The following is a 27,126-nucleotide window of genomic DNA, read 5'->3' as shown; positions in this document are numbered from 1 at the left end:
TTTCTATGTTTATATATAAATAACCTATAGATATTTTGTAGACTAAATCCAGGTGCAGAATTTGTGGGCATCTATACCTATGCTCACAGGTGTCTGCTGGTTGGGCTCTCACCTTTTTAAATTTTATTTTTCTCTGAATCTGATACATTCTTATAGGAGTATTAGACTTCTAAGTATTGATGGTTTTCAGTCATATAGTCAGAAATATCCTAGCCAGATCTGTCTAGCCTTATCTTGCTTGTTAGAGCTCTTTAACATGCAGAAATGAGCCCTCTTAATATGTGGTTTTATCTGAAGTTAAAAATCAAAATCCTGTTCGTTAAAAGTTACTCCAGTTACACTCTTCTTCTGCTATTTTACTATTTATTTATCCCTCTGATTGTGTAACTTTACAAATTTTGACTCATGGTAGTTAAAGCAGCCGCCTTTGAATACTAATAGATGGATGAATGCTAATGAATGGATGAATACTAGTACATCTTTAATCCTGTGAGTTTCATACAGCCCGTATAAACTATGTCATAGTTTTCCCTTGTGAGTGTGGAAAGCTGCAGGTGTTACAGTCCACTGCAAAGTCCTGGCGTCCAAGGCTCGGGAGCGCATGTTAGTCAGAGCACTGTCAAAGATTGTAACGGTTGACTTAGGCCCCAGTGCTGCAAGCACTTTTGTTCATATTTAACTTTTTTATGTAATATGGGTAGCTGAAAGGGCAAGCACATGAATACACTTTTGCAAACTTAGAGAACCTTCAGTTATTTAAAACTGCAGCTTTTGGCCTGTTACTGCCTGGGTTCTGGGAGGGTATAGCTATGAGAGAAATCAGAGTCAAAAGCAGAAAAGCTTCTCATCAGACACGGTTTGTCATTTGGGCTCCTACTGTATTTTGCTAGTCTGTGGCAGTGTTTTTTTCCACGGATAAATTGGGATTTAGTTTATTTCTTTAATTCTAACCAGTTCTCAGGCATAAATTTGCAAAGAAATAATGTTTGGACACCTTTGACACAATAGCAGAAATGATGAAAAGGAACCTTCCATAGGAAAACCAAAAAAGTTGGTTTTGTAAGTGAAAAGACACTGGTCGCCCAAGTGGGCTAGAGAGCACTTGTAAGTATGTTCCATGTGTAGAAGACTTAGATATGTATGCCATCTTCAGAATATTATAAGTAGTTAGGGAAGAGAATTGTGTCCTAATAGGGTCTATAGGGTTTGTCTATGCTGATGAGTAACTTGGCTTCTGAGCTGAGGTCTCCCAGCAGAAGCGACGTGGAGGCTGGTGGGGTGCATCACAGCTCCCTTCTGGAGAGCTCGAGCAGTCCCCTCCGAGGCGAGGGCTGCGCGCGCTGCTCCAGGCAGGTCACTGCAGATGCCGGTGCCAGTGTGGCCCAAGGGGGTTGGTGTCCTGCCCTCAGCCTCTGGGCCTTCGCGCACGCCCACGCTGGGGCTGCCACCTCACGTTGAGGCGTGCAGTGACACCTGCGGGCTCGGCCTGTGGGAATGAGGACACTGAAGGGAAAACAAACCTGTTTCTGAGTGTCCATAGGACACATGGACCACACGCTCTGTAGCGTGGACACAGTGATCTACCCCACAGTACTCTAGCCGCAAGCCGTTTCGTTTGGCCAACGTGCACCGTGCCTCTTGGCTGGGAGCCAGGGGCTGTGGTAGGTGTGAAGGCCTTTGCCCCTGTAGGCATAGCTCTGTGCCTCTATCCCCTGCATGGCTCTCCAGACAGTTTTACCCCTCTGTAAAAATCCATGAATTTATGAGTGTTACCAGGGATGAATGATAAATCATTCAGCTGGTGGCTCTGAAAAATCCAGAAAGTTCACCTGACAGAAGATCTAGCCCCACTCATGTCACTGGGGTCTCTGCTATCGATTTAAAAATGCATGTTGATTTAAAGAATATGTACAGCCTCTGGAGCATAACTTTGAAATAACAAATCTCTGCTATAGCAAGGTCAAGAATAAAAATGCAGAGAGGCAAGAAGCAAAGAGGAATCCAGTTAACACCGTACCTGATTTACCATAATCTTTTTTCTGGCATTTTCCGTAGAAGGAAGATCTTCCTCTAAAGGGGCAATCCAAGAGGATCTAGTGCCTCCCAATTAGAAATAATGCCAAAAAAAGTTGGAGAGGCCATAATTACACAGCTGAATGAATACTTATGCCTCATATTTCAGTTTTCAGTGAGTCAATTTATTTTTTTGAAAATCTAGTAACTTTATTGTGCATATGCACTAGCTTGTTTTATATTTTAAAGAAGAAGAAATATCTAAATCAAAGCATTGTAATGTACATTGTAGAACTTGCAATTAAATGTAAATTAGAGAAATAATTTGTTTGGCTACGTTTCAATTTTGCCTGGGGAGTAATCTACCTAGGAAGTACCCAGTTGTGTTCTGTTGTGGAATTCTTTTTCTTCTCAGTTGTTCACTGAACAAATGGAGAGAATGCCAGAGATTGCAGTGGATAGGGAAAAAAGATACGGGGAACTAAAAAAAAAAAATCCCTATAACATATATTATGGAGAAGTGTGAACAGTCCTCATATGGACTCTGTGGTTGCTTATTGCTGGTAAAGAAAGGGTTAATACGTTCTGTTCAGTTCTTCCTATTTTGTAGCTCAAAGTCCCTATTTTGCATCAAGGCCTGACCTTAATGATATAAGTTGGAATTTTGCTACTGGCTTACTGGGTCTGTGTGTTTAATACCAAGAATGTGTTTGTCTTGCGTTGTGAATATGACAACATGCCCTGGATAACTCTGCGTTAATTCTGCACAATGTGAAGGCTTTTAGAATGTGTGCATGTACAGTACAAACAGTGCTTGCATGTAAGATGTCCATAGAGTATTTTATGGATATTTTGCAGCTCTATAGGAAGAACTGTGATTACAGGAAATTGTTATGTCTACAGAAATGAACATTTTCCTTAAGCTTGTTCTATTTTATTTGAAAAACAAAAAGAAACATTTCCGTCTTTAAATTTGAGTCCATTCTCCTGTTGGTTGTCCATCTAAATCACCTGCATATTTTTCAGGCCGTATTTAAAAAGCAATTGCTAGTAGTTATTAAAAAAACCCTACTATATTAACATATTGGAACTGGATGCAACATTATTTTTTATAATCTGCATAATTCTAGTATCAGAGCTATAAGAAGTGTCAACTACCCTATTCATTTTACTGAGTTAATTTAAATTTCAAGCCTAAGCATTAAGTTGTGGAGCTTCAGCAGCAACATCACTCATATGTGTCCTTCTATAATCTCAGTGGGTTCTTTCCGATTGCTAGAACTAATCCTGTCTGTGTATATGCCAAAACATTCGTAGGCACTTCATGATGATCCCTGTAATTATACATATTTAAACACATTTAAATATATATATGGGTATCTCTCTACAGATAAAAAAAAAAAAATCTGTGACACACTGAAAAGCAGAAACATTAGCATGGCATAACGTTGCTGCACTCCTGGATGCTGTCTAAGATATCTTTCCATGCTGCTCCCAGAAGATGAGGGTATTTGATAAGGTGCCCTGAAAATCTATGCACAGTTTGGATATTGGGATTTGGATGCAGAATATTTAATGTCATTTGCTTTAAAATTTCTTTCTGCAAAATGTTTTGTTGCTTTGCCTGCCAAGCTGTCCATATTAGTTAAGTAAGAAGGCCCGCTGGGGATTATTCACCTGCAGTAGTATTGATCTCAACGTGCTACCACAGACAGCAATTCCAGCAGCAGGTGTGACAGGGAGCACTTTGTGAACAAATTTGGAGAGCAGCCGGTACAGTTACATCATCATGAGCCTTGGGAGGGTTGAGCAGAAAGCCATCAAAGTGGAACACTAACTGCATCACTAACTGCAGGCTGCTGTCACAGGGCTTCTCTGCGGGGGGAGCCTGGACGGACACCATGGGGAAGGTGGCCCTAGGAAAGTCCATCTTGGAAGTCAAGTAGAAGGGCCTGTGTATGCAGCAGTTTATGAAGCCCTGCTGTTTTTTTTTTTTCAAAATGGCAGGGATGTTTTTCTCAATCTATAAGGTATATTAGCAAGCAAATTAAGCAATAAATTGCTTAATTTTGCATTCACAACCGTTTGTAATGGATCTACATGGTTGGAAATGATTCACAATTGACCTTGATGAAGTTAACTAAAATCCAAACGAATAATTATCCAAGAGCTGGAAAGCTTTCAAGTGATTCATAGACTTCCTAGAGGGTGATGAATTGGAGAAAAAAACATCTAGGTATTGTCATGGGTTAGAGTGATGCTGCTTAAGAACAATTTCTTTGTATTTCCACACAAGAAACATTGTTTAACAGCTTGCCACTCCTAACTTAATTTCTCCTTGTTGCTCTCTTCTGACTGGGTATTTCTCAAGCTAAATAGCAAAGAAGAACACGAGAGGAGGAAGCTGATTATTGACTTTTGGCAATTAGGCCTGAAATACAGAGAAAATGCCTGAAACACAAGCAGTAACATGGGACTGCTGGAAAGTAGAGCTATGAGCACAAGGAGATTGCCTCAACTTCAGAAGTGGTGAAGGCCTATTTGGGAAGGTGATAGAGTTCATATTTAATGGGGATATTCTGCTCAACATGAGGAGAAGCTTGAGTGTTGGTATCACTAGAGCTTTAATGAACAAGCCCTTTTCTGTCTCTACACCTTTTTGCACTTTCAGAAGGGAATAGCCTTGGATAAGGTAAGAAATGTCATCTGGCCCCCTGGTCCTACCCCTGTGGAGCACTCTTTTTGAAGGCTTTCTCTTTGGGATGAGAACAGCTAAGGAAGGGTTATCCTTGTCCTTTGTGTGTGGCCATAAGGCGTAGGATTTTTCCAGGGAAATGAAGGAAGGGCCTTCTGTGTTCCTTCAACAGTGGCAGGCTGCACTTAGGGAAAGCTGAAAGCTGAGAGCAAGTTGCAGAGGGGGCTGACACAGTCCTTATGCGTTTCTCCATTTTACTGGAATATTTTCTTAAGATTTTTTAATGAAGAGGAGCAAGAAGGCTTTTTCCCAGCAATGCTCGTATTTCAGTGAAGTTTTTTGTTTTGTTCTGTGTTTTTTTTTTTCTGAACAAAAAGAGGAATATTGAAACACAAGTGTTTTAAGAGAAACAATATGCTGTGAATAATGTTGACTGGAAATACTACTACATGTTTGGGGTGGGTTTGTCTGCCATTGGAAGTAATAAAAATACAGCTGTATGTTATCCATTGGAGCTTAGTTTATTCTGGAAGCTAATTTTTGAGAAACTGAGGTTTATTTATTGGCTGTGTCACAGGAGGATTTGGACTATTCTGATTCCCGTCTTAAGTGTTTTTACTTTTCAGGTCATACAGGAGAATAAGCTATACTGCATGTCTGCCACAGTTCAGCAGAGCTGGGGAATGGTCTCTAACTGGGCTCCGTAAATACGCACTGTTCTGTGTTGTTTCTAGACACCACAGTGCTTCTCAGATTATTTCTATTCTTCTAAAAATTACTCAGCAAACACATTTTACATGCTGCGCTGTTGGGCTGTAGTCTCAAAGATTCGCATTGCAAAGTATCTTTTAATATACTTCAAAATCAGAGTATTTATTGCAAGGGCAACAAATGTGAAAGCTGGGAAAACTGAGCTTTCACAGTGGGAGACACAGTTTGATGTCCCAGATTGTTTTTTTCTGTTTTTTGTTTGTGCGCTTGTTTTTTGTTTTTCTGTTTTTTTTTTAATTCGCGTGTTTGAAAGGAGCCTCCTGCGGATGCACAGGGGACACCTTCACCGCAGTCGCGTTTCGCAGGTAAGCACGTGCACTTGCTTAAATGCAGAAAATGGCATTCGAGGTATCTTTTATGCTGTGGAGAGAGTGGACATGATTTATCTGAGCAGCAGCAAGACTTTCTGCGTCCCTTGCTCCCTCCCTGCCCGCCGTGGCTGGGCAAATAGCCGGGCAGCTCGGAGCCTTCCAATCACCTGGCGCAGCGGAGCCTCCACCCCCTGCGCCGCTGCTTTCGCACCACCTCCAGCCTGCTTTTAAACAAATACTTTAATAAAACCACTTTACACTATTGCTCTTGCATGTAGGACTACAGACGTTCAGGACTTGGTAAGAGAAGCAGGAGGCTGCCTAGCAGAAGTTGCACCGACTCAGGTTTGTGAGCAAGTTTGCTGCTAAAAGAAGTAACCTGGAAGCAAGGTAGCTTATCGTCTGAAACGTTAGCATATGTGCGTTTGGAGCAGCCAGACCTGTGGCATGCAATATTAACTTCAGTGTGCTTCAGCACTATTGTGTCTCTGACTAAATGCCAGGTTATGTATTACTAGAGAAGTTGTAATTTATGCTTTCCTCCTTAGGCTAAATGGAAGGTATTTCTTCTTTTTGTAGGTGAACAACAAAGCAACACCTTTTCCGTCTCTGACAGGTGTTGCTTTCTAATCTCGGGAGGGATAAGTATCATTTAAACATATCACTTTAAAGTCCCGGGCACAGCATCAGCTTTTATGACACCACTAAGTTGCAGTTCATCTAAAATCATATGTTGTGTGAGCTTGTATGTACACACCTGGAATCACAGGCTACATGCAATTTTACTTAAACTCTGCGGTGAATTTTTACCTTTCATATATTATTGCACTTGCTCTAATCAATGATACTGAAACTTTGAATTAGGCTACTGTTTTTTTTTCAGATCAAATACTTATTTTTTCCTAAATTCTACAATTGGAAAATATAAAATGCTGGGAAACTTACACGGGTTTTTTTCAGGAAACTGAGACTGAAGAAATAATTTTTACTTTAATCAGTATATAATGTGTATTATTCTATGTGTATTGCTTTGCTGTAGGAGGCTTCAAGTTGTTGGCTTTTTTAACATGGAAAATATTTTGGAAAAATGGTAGACTTTACATAACTGAGAAGTAGTCGAAACAATTGTAAAGATCAGTAAAAACTTTGCACATGAAGTCTTTGATGGATTGTATATGTATTTACAGGCTTTTTGCCACAAAACTTTTGCTATAGAAGAGACCATTAAAAGTTCCTCCATTAAATCATCCATTCAAATGGAAGCACTGTAAGATAGATCCAGTATGAATTGTAGGACTGAGCTCATTTTTTTAGATTAGCATTCAGATAATAGTGATCAAGCAGTAAATTATCTAGTCTAAGAGTTGCTAGGAAAGGTTGATAGGAAGAAGAAGGGTCTCTTAGGAGCTATCTTAGAGAAAAAAAGACATCAAAGAACAGAAGGGATCGGAGAAAAATCGGGTTGCCCAGGTATTCTGGCAACTGTTCTAAAATGTTCATGAGAGGTGAGGAAGGTGGTTTTTTTTTTTTTTTTTTCCTTATGTTGAATAGACCTGTCCAGTTCTTCTCTGGTCCAAACAAACAAAAATCTCCCTTTTTATTGCATGCTGCTAAAGGGGTAAAACACTCAGTTATAATGTGCCCAGCGTGGGCATTCTGGGGAGGCAGGTGTTCAGAGAGGGCCTGTGCAGGACTGGAGAAACACTGATCACTGGTCCTCAAGTCTAAGGCAGTTGGCATTTCCCTTTCTTGCAGAGAGATATTGGAGACACGTTCTGTGTTGCAGAGTGAATTTGTAGCTAAAGAAAGACTTTCCCCAAAAGAGTCTGTAGAAGTACTGTGACCCAGCGTCCGCAGAGCAAGAGAGCCGCCACAGTTTGTTTGTGACAAGTGTCTCTGTAGAGCACACTGAAATGAGGTAGAGTTCAGGTTCGCACACATAGGAGAAGCAATAGGTTGGATCTGCTCCTGTTCTTACTCAGATATATATGCACACTGTTGGTCAGTGTAAGCACATTTTCCTTTTTGGTTTTGTATCACTGATTTCCTGTGCTTAAGCTCTGTAGTGCTCAGGATTGAATCCTTTCTCTGTTCACACTCCATGGACAACTCATCGCAGCTTGACTGACTGCTACTTGCCTATCGTCCTTTGAGTCCAAAGACATGCAAGCACCTAATTCTGCCCTCAACAACTAAGAGAGATGCCTCAGAAGCACTGTGAGATCTGTCAGGAGCAATGTGTTAAGAGAGGTCACTTCCTTCTTGATTAATTGCCCAGTCTGTTGCCAAAACCACCGTTTCACAACCTGACAAGCATGTCTCTCTAAGAAGGCTCAGGGAACAGCCAGTGCCAACAAGCTCTTCTGTGCCAGTGCTGGTAGCATGAACAGCAGCAGAAGCCACAACAGGCTGGTAGGAAAAAGACAGGTTCAGATTACAGTGGTTAAAGGAGGAAGTAATGACAGAGGAGATGGTGATAGTGTGGAGGTAGCAGAAAAATACTGGGGACCACTGGTCAAAAGGTATGACACCATCTCTTGCCTATTCCTCTTCCTTTCCCTTGTTTATCTTACTTCGATTTCCTCTCTGTGCTAAAGATCAATGACAAGGAAAAGGTGAGGTTTTCCCTGTCATGCAGGGTTAGGAATAAGGCTCTTTTCAGGGGTGTTGTTTCAGCCACTATAAGTTTGTCTAGGACAATGCTGCCACCAAAAGGCACACCCAGCTGTTACCTTGTTTGCTTCTGTGGGTTAGTATTTGAGTGCAAGACATGCTGAGCCACAGCACTACAAGAAATTGCATTTCTGAGTCAGTACGCATTGCCTCAGTTCTTCTTTTGAAGTGAGTAATGTCAAAGAATCGTCTTATAGATGACACTTTAGAAAAAGACTAAACTTCCTGCTGCACTTTTCTCCCAAGAATGAAGTGTTCAATACTGGATTCTTTGCTTGCCATAGCCAAATGTGAAATAGGGCCACATCTGAGGTAGCACATCTGAGAACAACTGTCAAAGTATTTTTTTCCTATTAATGAAGCAACACCGGAACTATCATTTGGCAAAAGAATCACCCCTTAAAAATGCCATGAGTCTACATCATTGAAATTACTAATGGGAAGAGCATGGAGTCTCAAGATCATTGATGCCTCTAGCCATGGGCTTCAGGCCGAGTATACTACATAGCAGCGTAATGGTAGGTTGAGCTACAGAAGTGTCACTGTGAGGAGAACCCGGTGGTCTTGGGCAAAGTACTACCTGGAACAGAGAAACTTGCCACTGAGCTAATGGGGTACCTGAGCCTGAGGCCAAAAGATTCTAGGAACTACAACAGAGAGAATTTTGCCTGAAAAAGTTAATGTTGATTCTCCTAAGAGCTTATGGATGTCTTCTGTCTTTGCCAGCATTCACAACCTGTTAGTTTCAAAGCTGTTGTGTGGAACCTCCTCAATAAGTGAAGTCTAGATAATCATGGGTAGATCTTTATCTCAGTGTTTGAACGGACGGTCTAATTGCAGTAAAGCTTTGGGAACATCCCATTTTGCCTCATTGCACTGTACTGGGGCAGTTAAATGCCTTTCTGATGGACATCAAGGATCGCTGCCCAAAGGTATTCGGTTCCATTCATGATCCTTTTCCACTTCTCTTTCCCTGAGAGAAAGTGGAGATGGCTTTTTACCAAGAATTTTCTTTAAAGACAAACGCTGCATGACTGACCGCATTTGAGGAGCTGTTTCAGGAACAGAGGGGAAGACATTTCTACTTGAAGGTCTCTTTTCATCCTCAAGAGGATTTTTGAAAGCAATCTTGCTTTCAGTATGACAGTTCTCTTACTTGCGACTCTGTGTTGTCCTAGGATACTGGCAATAGTCAGAAAACCATCTTGATGCATAAACACAGGTGTAAGTAGTTTGAACTCTTGCAACTCTCTACAGATACAGGAAAATCATACCTCCTGGGGAGGAATCTACCAACAGAATGTATTCTACTAAATGAAACAGATTTTCATTTCCTAGGAGGTTCCCACTTCACAGATTATGTGAATACAGATAGTTTTTGGTCTGGGTTGCAGAGAAAACATCGGATTTCAAGCCAAAGATTGAATATTAATGAAGAAATGACACTCAGAGCAGATGCTGGTTTTGGGGAGAGCAGTATGGCAATCACGGTTTAGCTGTTGTAGCCGGAGCTCTTAATTCTTACCAAACTCTCTGTCGCCTACAGTACAGGCCAATCAAACACATACAGGAGCTTTACAGTAATGGTATCTTTGGCATGCCTGTCTATGGGATTCGAGCGTCCTGCCATGCAGACAAACGCTTTGACTGCCCACTTACCACATTTTCCAAGCTGGGAAGCAGGGTGGCCACCACAGGAGGGAGGCTCGTCGCACCCCCGCTGCCTTCGGGACACGGCTGGTCAGAAAAGCCGAGCCGTAGGCTGATTGCACCCCGCTGCAATTCCGAATATTGAAGAACTGCCATGAGCACGGGATGAGCAGTCATCCTATCCGTTTTGTTAGATGTTTGTAAGGGAGAGTTGTGTGGCTTTTCCTTTGCAGATAATTTTTGTAAACACAGTTGGCATGGGAGGGCCTAAGAACCCTGTTTTAATCTGCTCTCAAGCGGTTTTTACTCAAGTGAAACCTAAAGGGAAAAGGCTTGTCATTTGAATCCAAAAGCAAATTGTGTTGACTCTGTCTGAATGTTGTGTTTTAAAACTTGTGCTATTTGTAGACTTGAATTTTGGTCGTTAAAAATCCTTATTTTAGGTTGGTGTTGATCCCTATCTTAAAACTACTTAGGATATATGAGATAATAGATGTCAGTTCTTACTCTGTTTTAGAGATGGCTAAGAAGAGGCTAATAGCAGTTAAACAGAAACAGTGTGTTCTGTTTTTGCAGCAACAAAATAAAGATAAAAATGATGGCTCATTCCCTAGAGAAATATGTGCTAGATATAAAATTAGGCATAGTGATTCCCTCATATGTTTCCTAGGTAAAAAAATACATGGAGCACTGTCATGGAGCACTGTCTTGGAGCACTGTCAATATATTAATTACTTACTGTAATAAAGTTCTTTATGCAAATATGCTACTTTAGTTGTTTTCACCAATGTTTATGCTAGTTTTTGTGTATTAAAATGGTTTTTTAATTATTTTCAGTGTTCTACATCCACCATGTTGCCCTGTGGACCAGCTCTGTCATTTGTGCGGTGCCTGGTGCGGAAGAAGAACGTCGGTGGTGAAAGTCTGGAAGACTCCAAGTTGTGTCGATGCTTGTCTACTCTGGACCTTATAGCACTGGGAGTAGGAAGTACTCTTGGTGCTGGTGTTTATGTCCTTGCTGGAGAAGTAGCCAAATCGGATTCCGGACCTAGCATCGTTGTTTCTTTCCTCATTGCTGCCCTGGCATCCGTGATGGCAGGTCTTTGCTATGCTGAGTTCGGTGCTCGTGTCCCCAAGACTGGTTCTGCCTATTTGTATACCTACGTAACTGTTGGTGAACTATGGGCCTTTATCACAGGATGGAATCTCATTTTATCGTATGTTATAGGTAAGCATAAGAACAAACGAAGCACTTGAGGGTTTCTAAAATAGCAGATAAAACTATTGTATCTCAGTTCAAGAAAGCCGTGATGTTTAATTATTACCTTATTACTGTAACCCCACACTAATTAAATGCAGTCTTATCATGTGACCATCCAATACAAAGTTGACTGGGTCTGAATAAAATCAACACTTAAATGGGAGATATTCAAATAACGAATTTAGTGCTTTGGCAGAGATGGCTTTTTTTTTTTTTTAATTTATAATTTTTTTTCCAGAGATAGTGTGACATGTTGGCCCAACATCTACTATACCATGTATAGACACATCTACCTTTTCCATCTATACATAATTACAGGACTGTTGCCCAAATCACCACAAAATTAATATGCTGGAGCATTGTATTGAACTGTATTTAATGATAAAATTAAAGTCATATCTAGCTATGGCAACATACACCTTTTTTTTTTTTTCCAGGGAAGGAAGAGTATTTTAAATATCCACTCTAGCAATATAGATTTTTCCTAGAGACTTTTTGATCCAAACGGTCAAACCTCCCTGCTTCCATAAACTATTTTGTTACAATCCTTTAAACTGTTTATAATCTGCCATATTGTAAACTTAGAAATATAAATTATATAAAAATAGTTTATGTGATATTTGGGAGTAAATTAGATATAAATTTGTATATTTTAGTTACAGAATAATATTTTATAATTTAACTAAGCATATAATTGCTATAATATTAAAATTCATGGTCAAAAGTCTCACTGTTTTAAGTTCTGCTTTTTTAAATACAGAAAACAGCATTTTTTTCCCAATAGAAGCAACTCTGTCCTATTGTATATGTGCAGAATCCTAAACTTTTATGTATTTTATGAAGGTACATCAAGTGTAGCAAGAGCTTGGAGTGGCACCTTTGATGAACTTCTTGGAAAACAAATTGGCCAGTTCTTCAGAACCTACTGCAAAATGAATTACTCCGGCCTAGCAGAGTATCCTGATTTCTTTGCTGTATTCCTTATACTGCTTTTATCAGGTAAAAGAGAGACATGCACCTTCACTTATGATGGTTGCGACATCAGACTCTAGAATGTTTCTTGCAGGCAAGGAATAAATTCTTTTGAATATGCAATAGCAAGAAAAAATGATAAAATATAGTTTTTATTTTTCCAGAAATTCCTAAATAATGTTAGAGAGATGTGGATGCACATTTTGTATTGATGCAGTGCACCAATTTTCATGTGTACCATTCTCTTATTGAAGCTGAGACATTAAATGATCAGTTTGTGGTGCAGAGATTGTCAGCTTAAGTCAGATACTAGCAATAGCAGATGCAGCAAGGGTAACACGGATAAAGAAGATAATTCAAACAAACAGTGCAATACATGGCTTTCTTGCAGTTTTTATGAAAAACACTTGTACTTCTAGAAATTTTAGTCCAAGTTTTTAAGGTGGTTGTCATATGGTCACTAATATAAACCACCAGAAACTAGCAAAATGGGAATAGAAGATTGAGGAGATTCATGAGTAATTTAAAGGTAGATTTTTTTCTATGTGCATGAATTAAAAAAAAAAAGACTTTTGAAGAAAGTTTTCTAGAAGTTTTGCTGTGATTCATCAGCAATTAATGCTTCCAATTAGAACGTATTTTAAGAAATATCAACATTAACAGTGCTGAGGCCCTGAAGGGACCTTTTGTTATTTTACCTCCAAAGGAAGGGGAAAAACATTTTTCTTTATGAAAACTGAAGCCCCACAAACTGAAACGTGATTGTAGATGCTGCCATGTTATATAAATTTTCCTCCTCATTAGAGCTGTTTCCTAACGCCAGACACTGAGTTTTCGTTATTTGTCTTTTCATCTGTCACAACAGTCTCTCTTCACTTCTTTTGCACTTCTACCCCCAGATACCTCACCAGGTCTATGTGGTAAAGTGTCAAGCCCCCAGAGAACTTTGTGGAATTCACTGCTGTTGAGAGGAAGGGCAGAGTCAGGACTTCTCAGGGCTGAGTAGGCTGAGTGTGATACCCTAATTCAGCTCTGAGCTGTGCAAACCTGAATTGTAGCAATAGCAGACAGAGTTTGACAGAAGTACAAGGGACAGTCCATAGAAATCTGTCCATTGATGTCTCTTCCCTTAAAAAATGTACACAGTGTGTTTCATACAACATTAGGCTGATTGAGACATCGTCTTCTAGAGAAAAGCTTAGCTAAAGAGCTTGCACCTGCTTCCAATAAAAATCCCTTTGGTACAGAAACCTTGAGCAGCCCATATTATGACTTCTGGCTTATAAGAAGACAAAATGAGTCTCATTAGTGGGGTCAGAATTTGTTTAAACATTATCTTGAGAGGCTTAAAATTTTCCAGCTTAATCTCTAAATAATGAGGGAAAGCATGTATGTGACATTAGTGGAAATGCTTAGAGTGCAGAGAACCTGTGCGAGGCTTTCCTACTATAATTATTTTTTTTCTGATCTGCCTGCTGACAGGTGTTCCATTAAGCTATAAATATGTTTAAAATTGCTACAAATCTAATGAAAAAGTAGAATGCTGCTGGAAAACTTTTCAGATTGCTTAAATGCATTAGACTGAAAACTAAAGATACTTATTTTGAATGAGACTTTATTCTAAAACCTCTATGAAGAGCAGGTGTGAATTTCTTTTAATGGCTTTATTAATGAAGTAGGAAATGTGACTTTTACTATGTAATGGAAACCTACAGTGAGCACGTTAGATTATTAATCTGACAATCATGATTATCTTATGACTCTAATGAGTGATTGTTCTGTATGCAGTAGATTCTGACATTCATTTTTTTAAGCATAGCATTTCTGTGGCATAAAATAGAAATGTACATTGGAGTCACAAAGAAGGAGTAATACTTGCTCAAAATATGTTTAAATACTTTAAGAATAGGATAAGGAACTTCTTTGTTTTGTGGTCTCTAATACACTAAATTTGTGTTAATGATTCTTAAAGCTATAAGAACTAGAGCTGCTTCTTTAGTATGATTCACAGTACTTTAAAAATCACCCTTCTTTAAAAATCATTTTTAACACTTTAATCACTTTTAACACTTTAAGCAAGTGTTCACAGTTAGAAAATGTTTCTCTTTTATAGGTCTTCTATCTTTTGGAGTAAAAGAATCTGCATGGGTAAATAAAATTTTCACTGTCATTAACATCTTGGTTCTCCTCTTCGTTATGATTTCTGGCTTTGTGAAAGGAGATGCTGAGAACTGGAAAATAAGTGAAGAATATCTCATTAACCTTACTGTAATAACAGAGTAAGTTTTTTTTTTCACTTTTTTTGCTTGTATTCCAAGCAGCTCTGTGTTATACTTGCTTTTATGTTATTGCTGATTGCTCTGTTGCTGAGAATAATAAAAGATACATATATTTGTAAAGAATACTTTTCTTTTATTTTCTTCTTTGTATTTTCCTTAAAGATATTGTCTTATTTATTTTAATAATATTGTACAGAGCCATTTGTGAATTCACTGGTTTGTCATCCTTAAGCCATGCATTAGCTGTAGTATGTGAGTATGACAAGAAGGCTTTCATGTACTGTTAGCATTTTAATATGTTTTGATATGAATAGCAAAGTGAGTAGGATGGTAGATGTATGATTCAGATATTTTTCCATTGCTCTTATTTTTTTGTTTCTTGTAAGTTCTGCAATAGAAATTTATTTAAAATAGGATTTTTTCTCAGTTTCTTGAAATGAACTCTATCTTGATGAGAGCACATAGCATATTTTTCCAGATACACACATTTATTGTACCAACAATTAAAAATCAGTTATTTTCCTGCTGTATTTTCTTTCTTTTAGGAATCATTCATCCTATCAGAATGTGACAAGCATATATGGGAGTGGTGGTTTTATGCCATATGGCTTTACAGGAACATTGGCTGGTGCTGCAACCTGTTTTTATGCTTTTGTAGGATTTGACTGCATTGCAACAACTGGTAAAATATTTTTATATGTGTGTGTGTATGCATGCTTGCACGTGTGTGTGTATCATATGCATTTGGGAAGGAACAGGGGCAAACAACATCACTGTATGCTCTTCTTTTGCTGGGTTGTTCTAGAGCAGTCTGAGATCATTTCTGAATTAGGCAGTAGTACAGTGGGAAGGAGGAGATATTTCCCATTTTACTCCTCAGCAAAATAATTGTTGCTTTTCAAGTGAGGATAATGCTTATTAGTGGCTTTTCTTCTGCCCAAATCATGTTAATAACCTGTTCACTTTTGCCCTGCTTTGAGATGAGATACGTCTCCTAAGGCATGGTTTATACATGGATAAGAAGAAATGAGCATTTAGAAAGCTAAACACACTGGATAGCTAACAACTTACAAATCGTAAGCATATAATTAGAAACAATGGGCTTTGGCCAGTCTAAATATAGAATGTATTTTATATGCTCCAGTTTACTTTTAATGCTATTCCTGGGAACAAAATATTGAGTTATATTCTGTGTCACTAATCTTATCTCGTAGAGATTTAAAAAAATAGTAATATAAATATGATTCCCAGCGTTTCGATTAACAAATACACTGATTTGTGTTTGATGATATCTTTTAAAGCTGAAGATGGAAATGGACTGGTAGGAATTTTGGGGTGGTTTTTTTTTTTTTCTTTTTCCAGGAGAAGAGGTCAAGAACCCTCAGAAAGCCATACCCATAGGGATCGTGGCGTCCTTGCTCGTCTGCTTCATGGCCTATTTTGGGGTTTCGGCTGCGCTGACTCTTATGATGCCGTACTATTTACTAGATGAGAAGAGTCCTCTGCCAGTAGCATTCGAATATGTTGGATGGGGTCCTGCAAAATATGTTGTAGCAGTGGGATCCCTCTGCGCTTTGTCCACCAGGTAAAGACACTGAAATACTAATTTTACTGGTTTGGTGGGGAGAGGCTGGGAAACTGATGGGTGATATAAGACTTTTACGTGTTTGTTCATATGCTTTTTTGGGTTACACAAAGGATTAGAAATAAGTAGCAATAGGTGTAAGTGTGTTTACACTGAAGTAGGACTTCATCAGTATAAGCACATTAATTTAGGTTCCTTTTTAGACTGTAGTCTTATTGAACTCTACCTCTTTTACTTACTGCCAGAAATTTCCCTACTTAAGTATGTATTTTTCAAACTGATTAACTGATAAAATAAATCCATTTTCTCCTTTCTTGCTCTCCGCTCCCAGTGACGCAGTAGCTTTATGGCTCTGTGTATTTGCAGGCAATACTGAAGAAAGAGTAGCCAGGGCCACCTCCTTCTTTACCGCCTCTCTCTGTTTTTCTCTAGTAGCCAGAGTATGTTTTAACATTATCCCTTCCCCCCATTTCTGTGTGTGTTTTTGAGAAGCAGATTATGTATTTAAAAATATGATTTAAAAGATTAGGGAAGGTAGGGGTGCGTTATATGTTCCCATATATTATAACCCAGTTGTATAAAAACTTAGAATACCATATTGCTTGATACTTGAATTTAGAGCAGAAAAATATGGATATCAAACTCCTACCTGAACTTATGTAGGTAGTAAGTCATTTATGTGAGCTTTAGCGATAAGAATACTGGCTGGCTGTTCTACAAAGCAAAAAAAAAAAAAAAAAAAGATACTGTTTGAGCAATACCAGCAACAATGCCTTGAGATAACCCTGTGAGCTGTGCAAGCTGTGGAAGACGAAAACCCTGCTTGCGGAGAGCGCTTTAAAGGAAAGGAATGCTCCTGATATAGGAGGTGATTAAAAAGAGGAAATAGATCCAGAAGGACATTAAAGGAATTGTAGGGCTGACTGCGAATGTCACATTTCCACGAGTGATTCTGGGATTATGGTTAATTTCTATCTAGCGTCATAGCCCCTCAATTTTGAAGGTTTTACTGAATTTGTCCTCTATATTGATGAATAATACAAGTGATATTTAACTAGAAACTAGATCAAATATTGAGTAATGGAAAACAAAGTATACTGAAATGGTAAAATACACAGTTTCAGAAATCTGAAATTTTAGTCTCTCTTTCCAGTGTATTTTAAATTACTGTATTTCCTCATACAGAAACTTTTTTTTTTCTGTCTCTTGGCTGTTTTCAGTTTAGAGCAAAACAAAGGATATTTCATTCCAGTTGCCTCAGTTCAGAGGTATTATTGACAAAAAAGTTGGAATCATTGCTTTCTCTCTGTATCCATAACCTCTGAGTAGATTGTGTCATGAACTTGTTTCCTTGGGATGAAAATGTTCATTAATATTTCCATTATTTATGTGAATGCATTTAAATACAGTTAGGAGGGTTAAATTTTACAAAGCCACAATAGCAAAATTTTGGCAAAAGTTTTGAAAAATATCCCGATTTGAGGAACAAATTGTGGCCATGCTTCAAGATACATTCCTTTTTTGGAAGGAACTTTTATGCAACAAAATCAGTTCCTGGGCAATGAAACGTATTTCATATGTGTCTAACCTTAATGCTCATATCCCGTGAGCATTACTAAAAGCATTTAGCATCTGTGGTATGTAAAAGCTGTACTTTCTGTACAAGATATAGTAGCTTTCCCAAAGCAAGAAGGGCAACCATTCAACTGATTAAAAACTAGTGTGCTTGCTGCAGAGGTTATACTGGCTTTACATTTTGTCTTTTTGTCCTTTCAGTGTTTCTGGTTTTCTTGATTACAATTATTTTGCTTTGAGGGAAAAAGCCCACCGAAATAAGATATGTATTTTAAGAAGAGCTTTGAATCATCAATGTTTTATAAGCTTTCTATGTTCCGCTAATAACAAATCTAAAATAACTGGCTTTACATCTTTCAATAAAGAAACAATCTTAATGTAGCTTGGCTAGAGGTGCTTTAATTGAAAAGAATAGTGTGCCCAAGTACAACTGTACAGTGCTTATTCTGAGTTATAGTTAATCAGCATTCTCAAATGGAAATGCAGAATTTGTGAGATGCTGCTAATGCTTACTGATTGGCTCCTGCTGACTGACAGACTTCCATAAGGAATGCTAAAGCTCAGTTGCATAGTTACTGTGACCTGGTTCTGGTCCACTAATGCCCAAGAACTACAGTGATGGCAAGAGAGATGCTAATCTGAATTCTCTCAAATTAAGCAATTCTGTTACCTAAATCAACAACTTTACAAGGAAAAAAAAAAAGAGTATATCCTAAATATTCTATTTCTGTGTGATCTGTAGTATCTTGGGCTATGGGGCTTTCTGGTTTTGTCTTAAATCATCGATTTTGTTTCTGTACATGCCATTAATTCACATTGTTTATCTTTTCCATGATACAACCCTGCATGAACTGTGTTTGCCATGTTGCATGTATTTGCTTTTTACTCAGTCTTCTCGGATCCATTTTCCCAATGCCACGTGTAATCTATGCTATGGCGAAGGATGGCTTGCTTTTCAAATGTCTAGCTCAAATCAATTCCAAAACGAAGACCCCACTAGTTGCTACTCTATCGTCTGGTGCAGTAGCAGGTGAGATTAAGAGCTGATCCTTGTGAAGAAAGGTGCACTGCTAAACACATTGCATATATGGATATAAAACTCTACTGTGCAATTCTGATTTGCTTTTGGCTGAAATGATCAAATATGATTGCCGCCAGGTAAAATAGGCTTCTAGTGAAACTTTTCTCTACCACAGATTTTATATTTTTTGATTTATCTCAAGTGCTTTGAAAGCCTAGGTTCAAAATAAACGACAAACCAAAAGCATCAATCAGACAAACAAACAAAGAACAGCAGCAACACAGAGCCTAAAACCAAAACTAAACATAAACCAGTCCAAGCTTTCTTTTTGTGTAGTTGGGTTTGCCAGTAAAGCGTTGTGCTCTTAATAACCTGTATTTGAACTATACATTTTTCTGTTCTAGTCTTCTCGGCTCTATGTTCCCTTTGCCCCGAATTCTGTTTGCCATGGCACGCGATGGTTTACTCTTTAGTTTTCTTGCCAAAGTGAGTCAGAGGCAGGCACCAGTTTCTGCCACCTTGACAGCAGGGGTCATCTCTGGTAAGCTTTAAAAGCCCGTATTTCTTAAAACTGGGAATTAAACCCTTTATGCACGTGCATGGTAATTCTTATTTTCGAAAAGGGCTGCGTGTTAACTTCCCTTGCATGTAACATGGGAATAAATTTATTGAGTAATCAAAGGGTGTACGAACTCCAAATCATACCAATCATGGTGGTGGTGATCTGATGTCAAAGAATTCCAAATGACTTCGATTTTTTTTATTTTTTTTGATCTTTAATATTGGCCTCTCTTCTATTGTGAATAAGCATTTTACATAGAGTGGGTCACATTTTTATTATAAGAAACGAGAAAAAAACTCTGTCGCAGGATCAACTTTTGTGTAAAGTACATACATAGATACTTTCTCAATTTCCTGGAAAGCAAAAAAGAAGCTGTTTTGGAACAAGCTTACGAAATCATGGCGGGAGTGTGCGTGTGCTACGTTGGGTTGCACATACACATATATGCATGCACATATGTGCCTGCAAAGAATTTAGCAAAACAGCACTTAAGGAGCTATTACCAACTCCTGTGTTTTACAGAGGAAATATTTTCTCATGCAATTATTTCACTTTTGTCAATGTCAATACTTCTTGCAGATGTATATGTAATTGTGCCCAAATTTCACTGTGTTAATTCAGTGCATTGTCTACACAGGAAAATTGGAAGTTCCAGAACTATTTATCTCAAAGGCAAATAAATAAGTCTTAAATTAAAGCTAATCCAAATATGAAAACCTTGACTTTTAACAGATAGCAACCCTGGCCAAAGGTGATATCAAATAAGAGGTTTAGAATTGAGCTTAAAACATTAATACTTACAGTCACACCCAGACGCCACTTCCATATCTGGAACTGGTCATGGACTCTATTTGTACTTGCTACTAACGTGACAAGGTGCAGTCATGTTTCCCATAGCTTCTGCTTCAAGCATTATCACCAGTTCCCATTTTTTTGGGTCAAGTACATCACATAAATTTGTTTTTATTGTTTTGGCTTTTAGTGTGAGTTTATATGATTGACTTCTTCCTGTGTGAGAATTTGGAAGTGCAGTTATATGGGGTGAAATCAGTGTCTTTATCTGAATTCACCGTAACGAAGAGGGGAAAGAAAACCGTGTTACTGAGGAGCTGGGGAACTGCTTGGCAGGGGGCACAGCCTGGAGCTCGGGTGCACAACAGCAGGCAGCTGGACGGCTTCGAAGCCAGCTCGGGGAATTCACTGGGTGAACAGTTTAGCTGAAGATAACTTCATCTACTGCTGGAGAAGGGATAGGTTTTCCCTCTATTTTTAAAAACCTGTCTATTCGGTAACATGTGGTCTTAAGCGCTTTTGCCAGAAAAGAGGTATGCAACACCTTATAATATAATCTGGCTTTCCTAGCATGGATAGTTTCATAGCTTTAAAGAGTGTTAAGGAGATTAGATGTTTGGCCTTTTAATTAAAGTTATCAGGTCAAAACTACAGCTGGGGCAATTATTGTCACATGGTTTTGTTGTGACTTCCCTTTTTGCATATCGGAATTGTGATTGTGAAAGGTGGTAAATGGAGAAATGCTTTGTTGTCAGTTCATAAATTTCTCTACCCTTATTTCTTATAACTGGAGTAGAACTGAGAGAAGTGGAAAAGCTGCACTGTGTTTCTTGCATACAAGTTTTTTTTTTTTTTTAATTTAGTCTTAATATATAAAATATTCTGGGCTAGCGAGTAGCCTTTCAAAGCTAGGAGGATTAAAAATTAAATGCAGATACTGTGTAATAGGCTATAATAAGTTCTGTTCTTTTTCAGCTATGTTTACTCATGCTCATCTGAGCATACTAAGCAGTGAGATTTTTAGAAATTTGCCTCATAATTGACTTCTTGGATTCATTAACACCCGTTTTATTTAAAAAATGAGATGGTCTTTTTCCTTCATTAGAAAAATAGAATAGCAGATAAATTTTAGTAACAGAGTAGTTTGTTTTTTATAAAATCGCACTTTACTTTCTTCCCCAGGAACAAAAAAACAGGAGAATGTGTGTCTGTGTTTGGGCACTTATACATCTGCCTACAAATATATTAACACATATACAACCTTTCTGTACAATATGTACATAATGTGTAAAGGCTACATTTAATGGTTTCCTTTGATGCTGAAATTAACTGGTGGTTCCAAAGATTAAGTATTTTCAGATTATTTCTGTATCTAAATAATATTAATAAAATGCAAATATTTTAAGAGACTTTTTTGCACACATATATTCCAAATCAATTAACATTAGCCTTTCTCTCAGTAACCGCTTGTACTGATTTCTTCATGAGCTGTGTGTGTCCGTGTGCAGACGGCATAGACCAAAAGAGACATTACACTCAGGAGTCTCAAAAAGCAGGGTTTATAAGTAAAAAGGATTTCTATAATTGCTCTCCATATTATGGAAATTCTGCCTCTGATTTCAGTGATCTTAAGAACACTTATTCTTGTGAGATTTTGTTGGCCTTTTCTGAAGGCCACTTGAACTTAAGTCAGTTTAAAAAATACACTATTTTAGAAAGATATCCTGAAAGCTCTTTGTACCAAGCTCTTTCTCAGATCGGTGGAAATGTAACACAGGGATATCTTACTGGGCCAGATCCTTGTTGCACAGCTCTGCAGTGGGAGCCATCCTCTCAGTTTCAATGAGAATCTCTTGCAGTATCAGAGCCTTAATCTTTAAAAATGTGTTTTTAATGTGGCTCCAGTTCAGCAAGCCAAGCATGCAGACACTTATGTCCAGATAAGTCTAGTACAAATTGCTTCATTACACAGCATGGCTGTACAGCTCATTTGTGCATATCTACATGAACGAGATGCTCAGCTGTAGGAAATTAAGTTTGCAAGTGTTAGCTGTGACTTAAAATGTGTTTAAATGGATTACCACAATTTCATTCATATTGCCGTCTGTAAAGCCATGTAAAGTTACACTGCTAAAAAACTGTAAATCCTTCCTCTCTAATATGACACCCTCATACAAACTTGCATTTTCTTTTTTTTTTTAAGCTGTAATGGCATTTCTTTTTGACCTAAAGGCTTTAGTGGACATGATGTCTATTGGTACACTTCTTGCTTACTCACTTGTGGCAGCCTGTGTCCTCATTCTTAGGTGAGTCAAAAATATTGTTTCTATTCTGCTATGTTTTGTGTTTTTCAGCATACAAACAGAACTGACATTTATGATGCCATTTTTTTTGCTATGTAGTTAAATGTTTAAAAATTAGCTGTGCATCTAAAAGATTACTAAGAGCAATGACCCTTCGAGAAAACATTGAATGGCTATATTGTAATACCAGTATAGCAATTGTTTAAAGCCAAACTTCATATGAAATCTAGACACCTTTTATTTTCCAAAAGAAGAATTGATCCAAGCACCAGCACCAAAGGTACTAGTTGTAAGCTTAGGTCCAAAATATAATTAACAATATTTTGCATCTGAGTATGATCTGTGCCATGCACCAGGCCTATTATATTTTAGGAGCTCTATGTGAAAGACATACATGTTCCAAGTAATTCACACACAGGATGAAGAAGTTAAAAGAATGGACTATTATAAAAAATTGCTTTGTGTTACCCTAGTCGGTATATTAGTAGGATCAGACTAATGTTTCAAGATGTGATAGTCTCAGAAGAAAGTAAAAATATATCCTCTCCATGAGTGAGGTTGTAAATAATTGCCAGTAAAACTGTGGTATCTGCTGTGTTTGTAATGTGACAGAATAACATTGGTATATTGATATGATAGACATAGGTCACTTTGTTATGTATTTAGTGTGTTTTTATTTAGGGTAGTTCTGACTTTTTACGGTGTTGTAAGAAGCTAAATTGATAACTTTGAAATGTATAAGCATACTATTAATTCTAAGATCACTTAAATTCTGTTCATAAATGTGCATAAATTTACACTTCAGCGAGGACTCTCTCCCATGGTGACTTATTTAAAATATGCATTTGTAAAAATATACTTAAATCCTAACAAAGCAGATGTAAAGTTTCAGCCTGAGCCAGTTAACAGGCCTTTTATGTTATCAGAAGCCCATCAGAATGAATGTGCTTCTGCTGAAAGGAGTGGTTGGGACTCCCGACCCTTCGCTATCACTGACCACCAGATCTTGTTCCTTCCTCTGTACCAGATTTGTACTGTCTATCTCAGCTGTTGGTACATGCACTTAGCTTAATAAACTGCTCCCAAAGCCCCAGGCAAAAAAGTGAGTTGCTGCATTTTTGGGGTCTGAGATAGTGATTAAGAATGTGCTGCTGCAATGTGCTTACAAATGTAAAACCTCTGCTGCAGAGAATTTAGCATTTAGATGCAGGATTCTTAGGACCATATTCCTTCAAACACCTATGTAAAGTTAATCTTTATATTTTTTTCTCCTCTTTTATGCATAGGTACCAACCCAGTTTAACCTATGAGCAACCAAAATACTCTACAGAAAAGGCAGCTTTGGCTGCATCAGAAGGGGAATCTATAGTAAGTGAATCACAGATAACTATGATACAAGAGAATCACTTTGGTCTTCAGACCCTGATTAATCCATCCAGCCTTCCTACAGAGCAGACTGCAACTACTGTTAACTTTTTAGTGGGTCTATTAGGTGAGTATTCAGCTGTCTGAACTCATATAAACCAACATAAATAATGTAAATTTATTAGAGAACAATTAAAAACTCAGTGATAATGTATCTTTCTGGAGTCATCATTACCACATTATTCTGGAGCATGAGTTTCTATTTTTTGATGGATATAATTTATAAACTGGTATATTTCCCTTCAAATAAGCATTTTCATTACAGCATTTCATACTGCTGAATGTCTGTTATCATTCTTTTTAAAAGTCACTTCCTTTTCAATGCAGAGCTTCAGTGACCTCTTTTCTATTTCCATCATTTTGTTTTCATGCAGCTTTCTTGGTTTGTGGCTTGAGTGTTCTCACCACATACGGGACTCATTTCATTGCTAACTTGGAGCCCTGGAGTATTGGTCTTCTTGCTGCACTGGTGGCGCTCTTCATATTTACCCTTCTCCTCATCCAAAGGCAGCCTCAGAACCAGCAGAAAGTGGCCTTTATGGTGAATAACCTAACGTTAAGCTCTAATCTGACCCAGCAGGAAGTTTAGGCCTCTGTTTAGACTTAACTAGAAAAAGATTCATTTTTTCCAAGTCTTAGAAGAGCTGTTTAGTTTAGAACCAGTGTGTTGATGTTGCGTGTGATGATTTGAGCGCATTTTGTGCTTGGTGCCAGCCTTTCACTCCTAGCTTTCATTTATGTTCTGAGATCAGTTATCTTATAGACATGCAGAAAATGGGAAAGAATTAAGTAAATTGGTGAAGATCAAGGAATCTGATGGGAGAGATAATCGAAAGGAAGTGATATGTATAGTATTTTTATATATATGTATATGTGTGTATATATATGCACGCATATTTAATTAAGCTAATATTTTTCAGCTGTAGATGCAGGAGTTCAATAGTATGTGTTCAATACAAACTGGAAAGTTTTTCTTCACTCCCTAGAGAATATATTTTAAATATATTTTGAAAGTTCCAAATATGAGGAAAACAGTGGTTAAACCCAAGGAAAAAGAAAATGTAAAACTATTTATTTACTTATTTCAGTAAGAAAAGTTCCCACTTCTTTTTTGGCGAGTAGGTCTATCACCTCCAGTTGTGCTGTATAACTCAAGGTTGACATTAGTAGTTGAAATATGTAAGAAATAATACTTAATACTACAAACATTATTACTTATTTTCCCTCAGGTTCCACTGTTGCCATTTTTGCCAGCATTCAGTATTCTGGTGAACATTTACCTGATGGTACAATTAAGTGGAGACACTTGGATCAGATTTAGCTTCTGGATGACATTTGGTAAGTACTTGGTTCATTGCAGTCACCTCATGTTAAGAATAATTGTACCTCTTTCAGATCCTTCAATTCTTTTCCTTTGAATTTCTGAAAATAACTCTTTACTAGTCACCTGCTGTTTCTCGTCAAAACAACCCAAAGCCTCAGAAGAGGTAAAAATCCAGAGCCTAAATTGTAAATACAGCTTTGAGGAACTGGAACTAATCAAACTTATGGAGACTAAATGTAATGGTCATACATTTCCTTCCCTCTACATCAGTCTTTCTTTTTTAAAATGTGGAAACTACATTAATTTGATCTACTTGTAAATTAGAGATAATTGTTTCCTTGACCTATTACAGTCATGAATTAGACATGTGCACTGGAATTTAGCAAATGTGCACTGGAATTTAGCACCAGTGCTTCCAAAGGAACAATGAAGACCTGAAGCATGAGTTTCAGTTCACCTGATGCAGATAGCAGAAACAGGGACTTGTTCTGGAAAAGGGGCTCAGCCAAACAGTAAAAAATAACTGCTTTTTAATGCCTTATTTGCTTGAAACCCTTTTTTTTTTTTTTTTGGAAGGCTTCCTCATTTACTTTGCTTATGGCATCCGACACAGTATTGAAGGCCATCCTAGAGAAGGAGATGAAGAATCTGCTTCAGAAAATAGTGGGATGCAAGAAAAGAACCCTGTGGAAGAAGATGAACAGGAAAATGCAAATGAAAATGATCAATTTCTTGCATGTGAGAGGACAAGTGAATGCTAATCTATGCAAACATACAAGTCTTTTAAACAATAAACTGACAATATACTTGCTGACTGAACTTTCGAAAGCTTCACCAGCCAACATTGTGTCTCTTGAAAGTGTTTACCATCAAGCCAGGCTGATATTTTGGACAAGCTGATGATCTGTTTTCATCGTTTCAGCACTAGTATCATGAAGAGTAATACTGAAATTAAAAAAGTAAACAAGAAAAATACCCTTCGGCATGTAAAAATTTGGATGCATTGTTTGAACCATCATACAAAATCACTGGCAATCACAAAATGTGAAGAACTGTAGAACTGCCTGCCAGAACTTCTCAATATTCTACCCTGCCTTGGGAGCCCAACTGCCTTTCATACATTTTCCTCTTTCTCTTAAGTGTTTTGGTCACAGTCTAATGGTGTCTGAAATAACAAAGCAACTAGCTCACTGAGTATTAAAATACCTAGTATTTTCTATGTAGTTAATTCTAATTCTAATGGGAGATAATTGGCAAGTAGTTCTGGAGAGTATTTTGCAAAACAAATGGTTTATTGCACAGATCTGAGTCTATGCAAAAAGCAGATATTTAAAATATTTTTATATTAAGTAGTAAAAAAATGGTTGTTTACCCTTATTAATAGGTGCTCATGGAGAACTCAAGTAGTGAGCTATTTTAATGGTTTCTAGTGTCTCTGAACAGTGATCAAGATTGCTACTTCTATCTTATGTGAATTACTTTTAGTGTTGCCATGTATATAAAATGATACTCCCAGGAGGGCTTATATTATTTCCTCCTAAAGCACCTGAAAAATAATCTGCCTGTCACAGTGTGGACAGTGACATGGGTACGTGATTTAGCAAGTGTTTTGCTACTGATTCAGAAGGGCCCAGATTTCATCACTGATTAATTTGATACCAGTGTACCAAATACATTTAGTACTTCGATATACAGCAGCATCCTTTGTCATGTGCTGAGGTTTTTACTTCTGGTTCTTATACATTGCTTCTCTTCACAAAAATTAATGCATAAAATCCCAGCCTTCTATTCAGGTAGAAGAGGAGGTGAAATGGAGACTTAGGCTTTTTAAAGAATCTTCTTTAAAACAGTGTTTCAGTGCTTTTACCTTCCTTTAAATATATGTTGTGATACAACTCTAAATCCATAAATCCA

The 27,126-nt window shown here is 37.8% G+C and overlaps 1 protein-coding gene across 2 annotated transcripts; it reads left to right on the top strand.

Moving 5' to 3' along the window:
- Positions 1 to 10,950: 10,950 nt before the first annotated feature.
- Positions 10,951 to 26,340, top strand: SLC7A2 (solute carrier family 7 member 2). 2 transcript variants are annotated; one of them, XM_010217467.2, is made up of 11 exons: positions 10,951 to 11,341; positions 12,218 to 12,373; positions 14,460 to 14,625; positions 15,171 to 15,307; positions 15,988 to 16,210; positions 18,676 to 18,815; positions 22,364 to 22,466; positions 23,750 to 23,955; positions 24,263 to 24,429; positions 25,118 to 25,226; positions 25,789 to 26,340. In XM_010217467.2, the coding sequence occupies exons 1-11, from the start codon at positions 10,966 to 10,968 to the stop codon at positions 25,971 to 25,973; spliced, it is 1,968 nt and encodes a 655-aa protein (XP_010215769.2). In that variant the 5' UTR covers positions 10,951 to 10,965; the 3' UTR covers positions 25,974 to 26,340. The 2 variants fall into 2 exon arrangements, with proteins under 2 accessions (XP_010215769.2, XP_010215770.2); XM_010217468.2 differs by lacking the exon at positions 18,676 to 18,815 and adding an exon at positions 19,211 to 19,347 and having other exon boundaries at positions 10,955 to 11,341.
- Positions 26,341 to 27,126: the final 786 nt, after the last annotated feature.

This window comes from Tinamus guttatus, unplaced genomic scaffold (genome assembly GCF_059628265.1).
Source record: "Tinamus guttatus ecotype Peru unplaced genomic scaffold, ASM5962826v1 Tinamus_guttatus_pri_ptg000213l, whole genome shotgun sequence".
NCBI classification, from domain to species: Eukaryota; Metazoa; Chordata; class Aves; order Tinamiformes; family Tinamidae; genus Tinamus; species Tinamus guttatus.
Note: the sequence above shows the minus strand (reverse complement) of the source record. Positions and strands in the feature narration are given on the sequence as shown.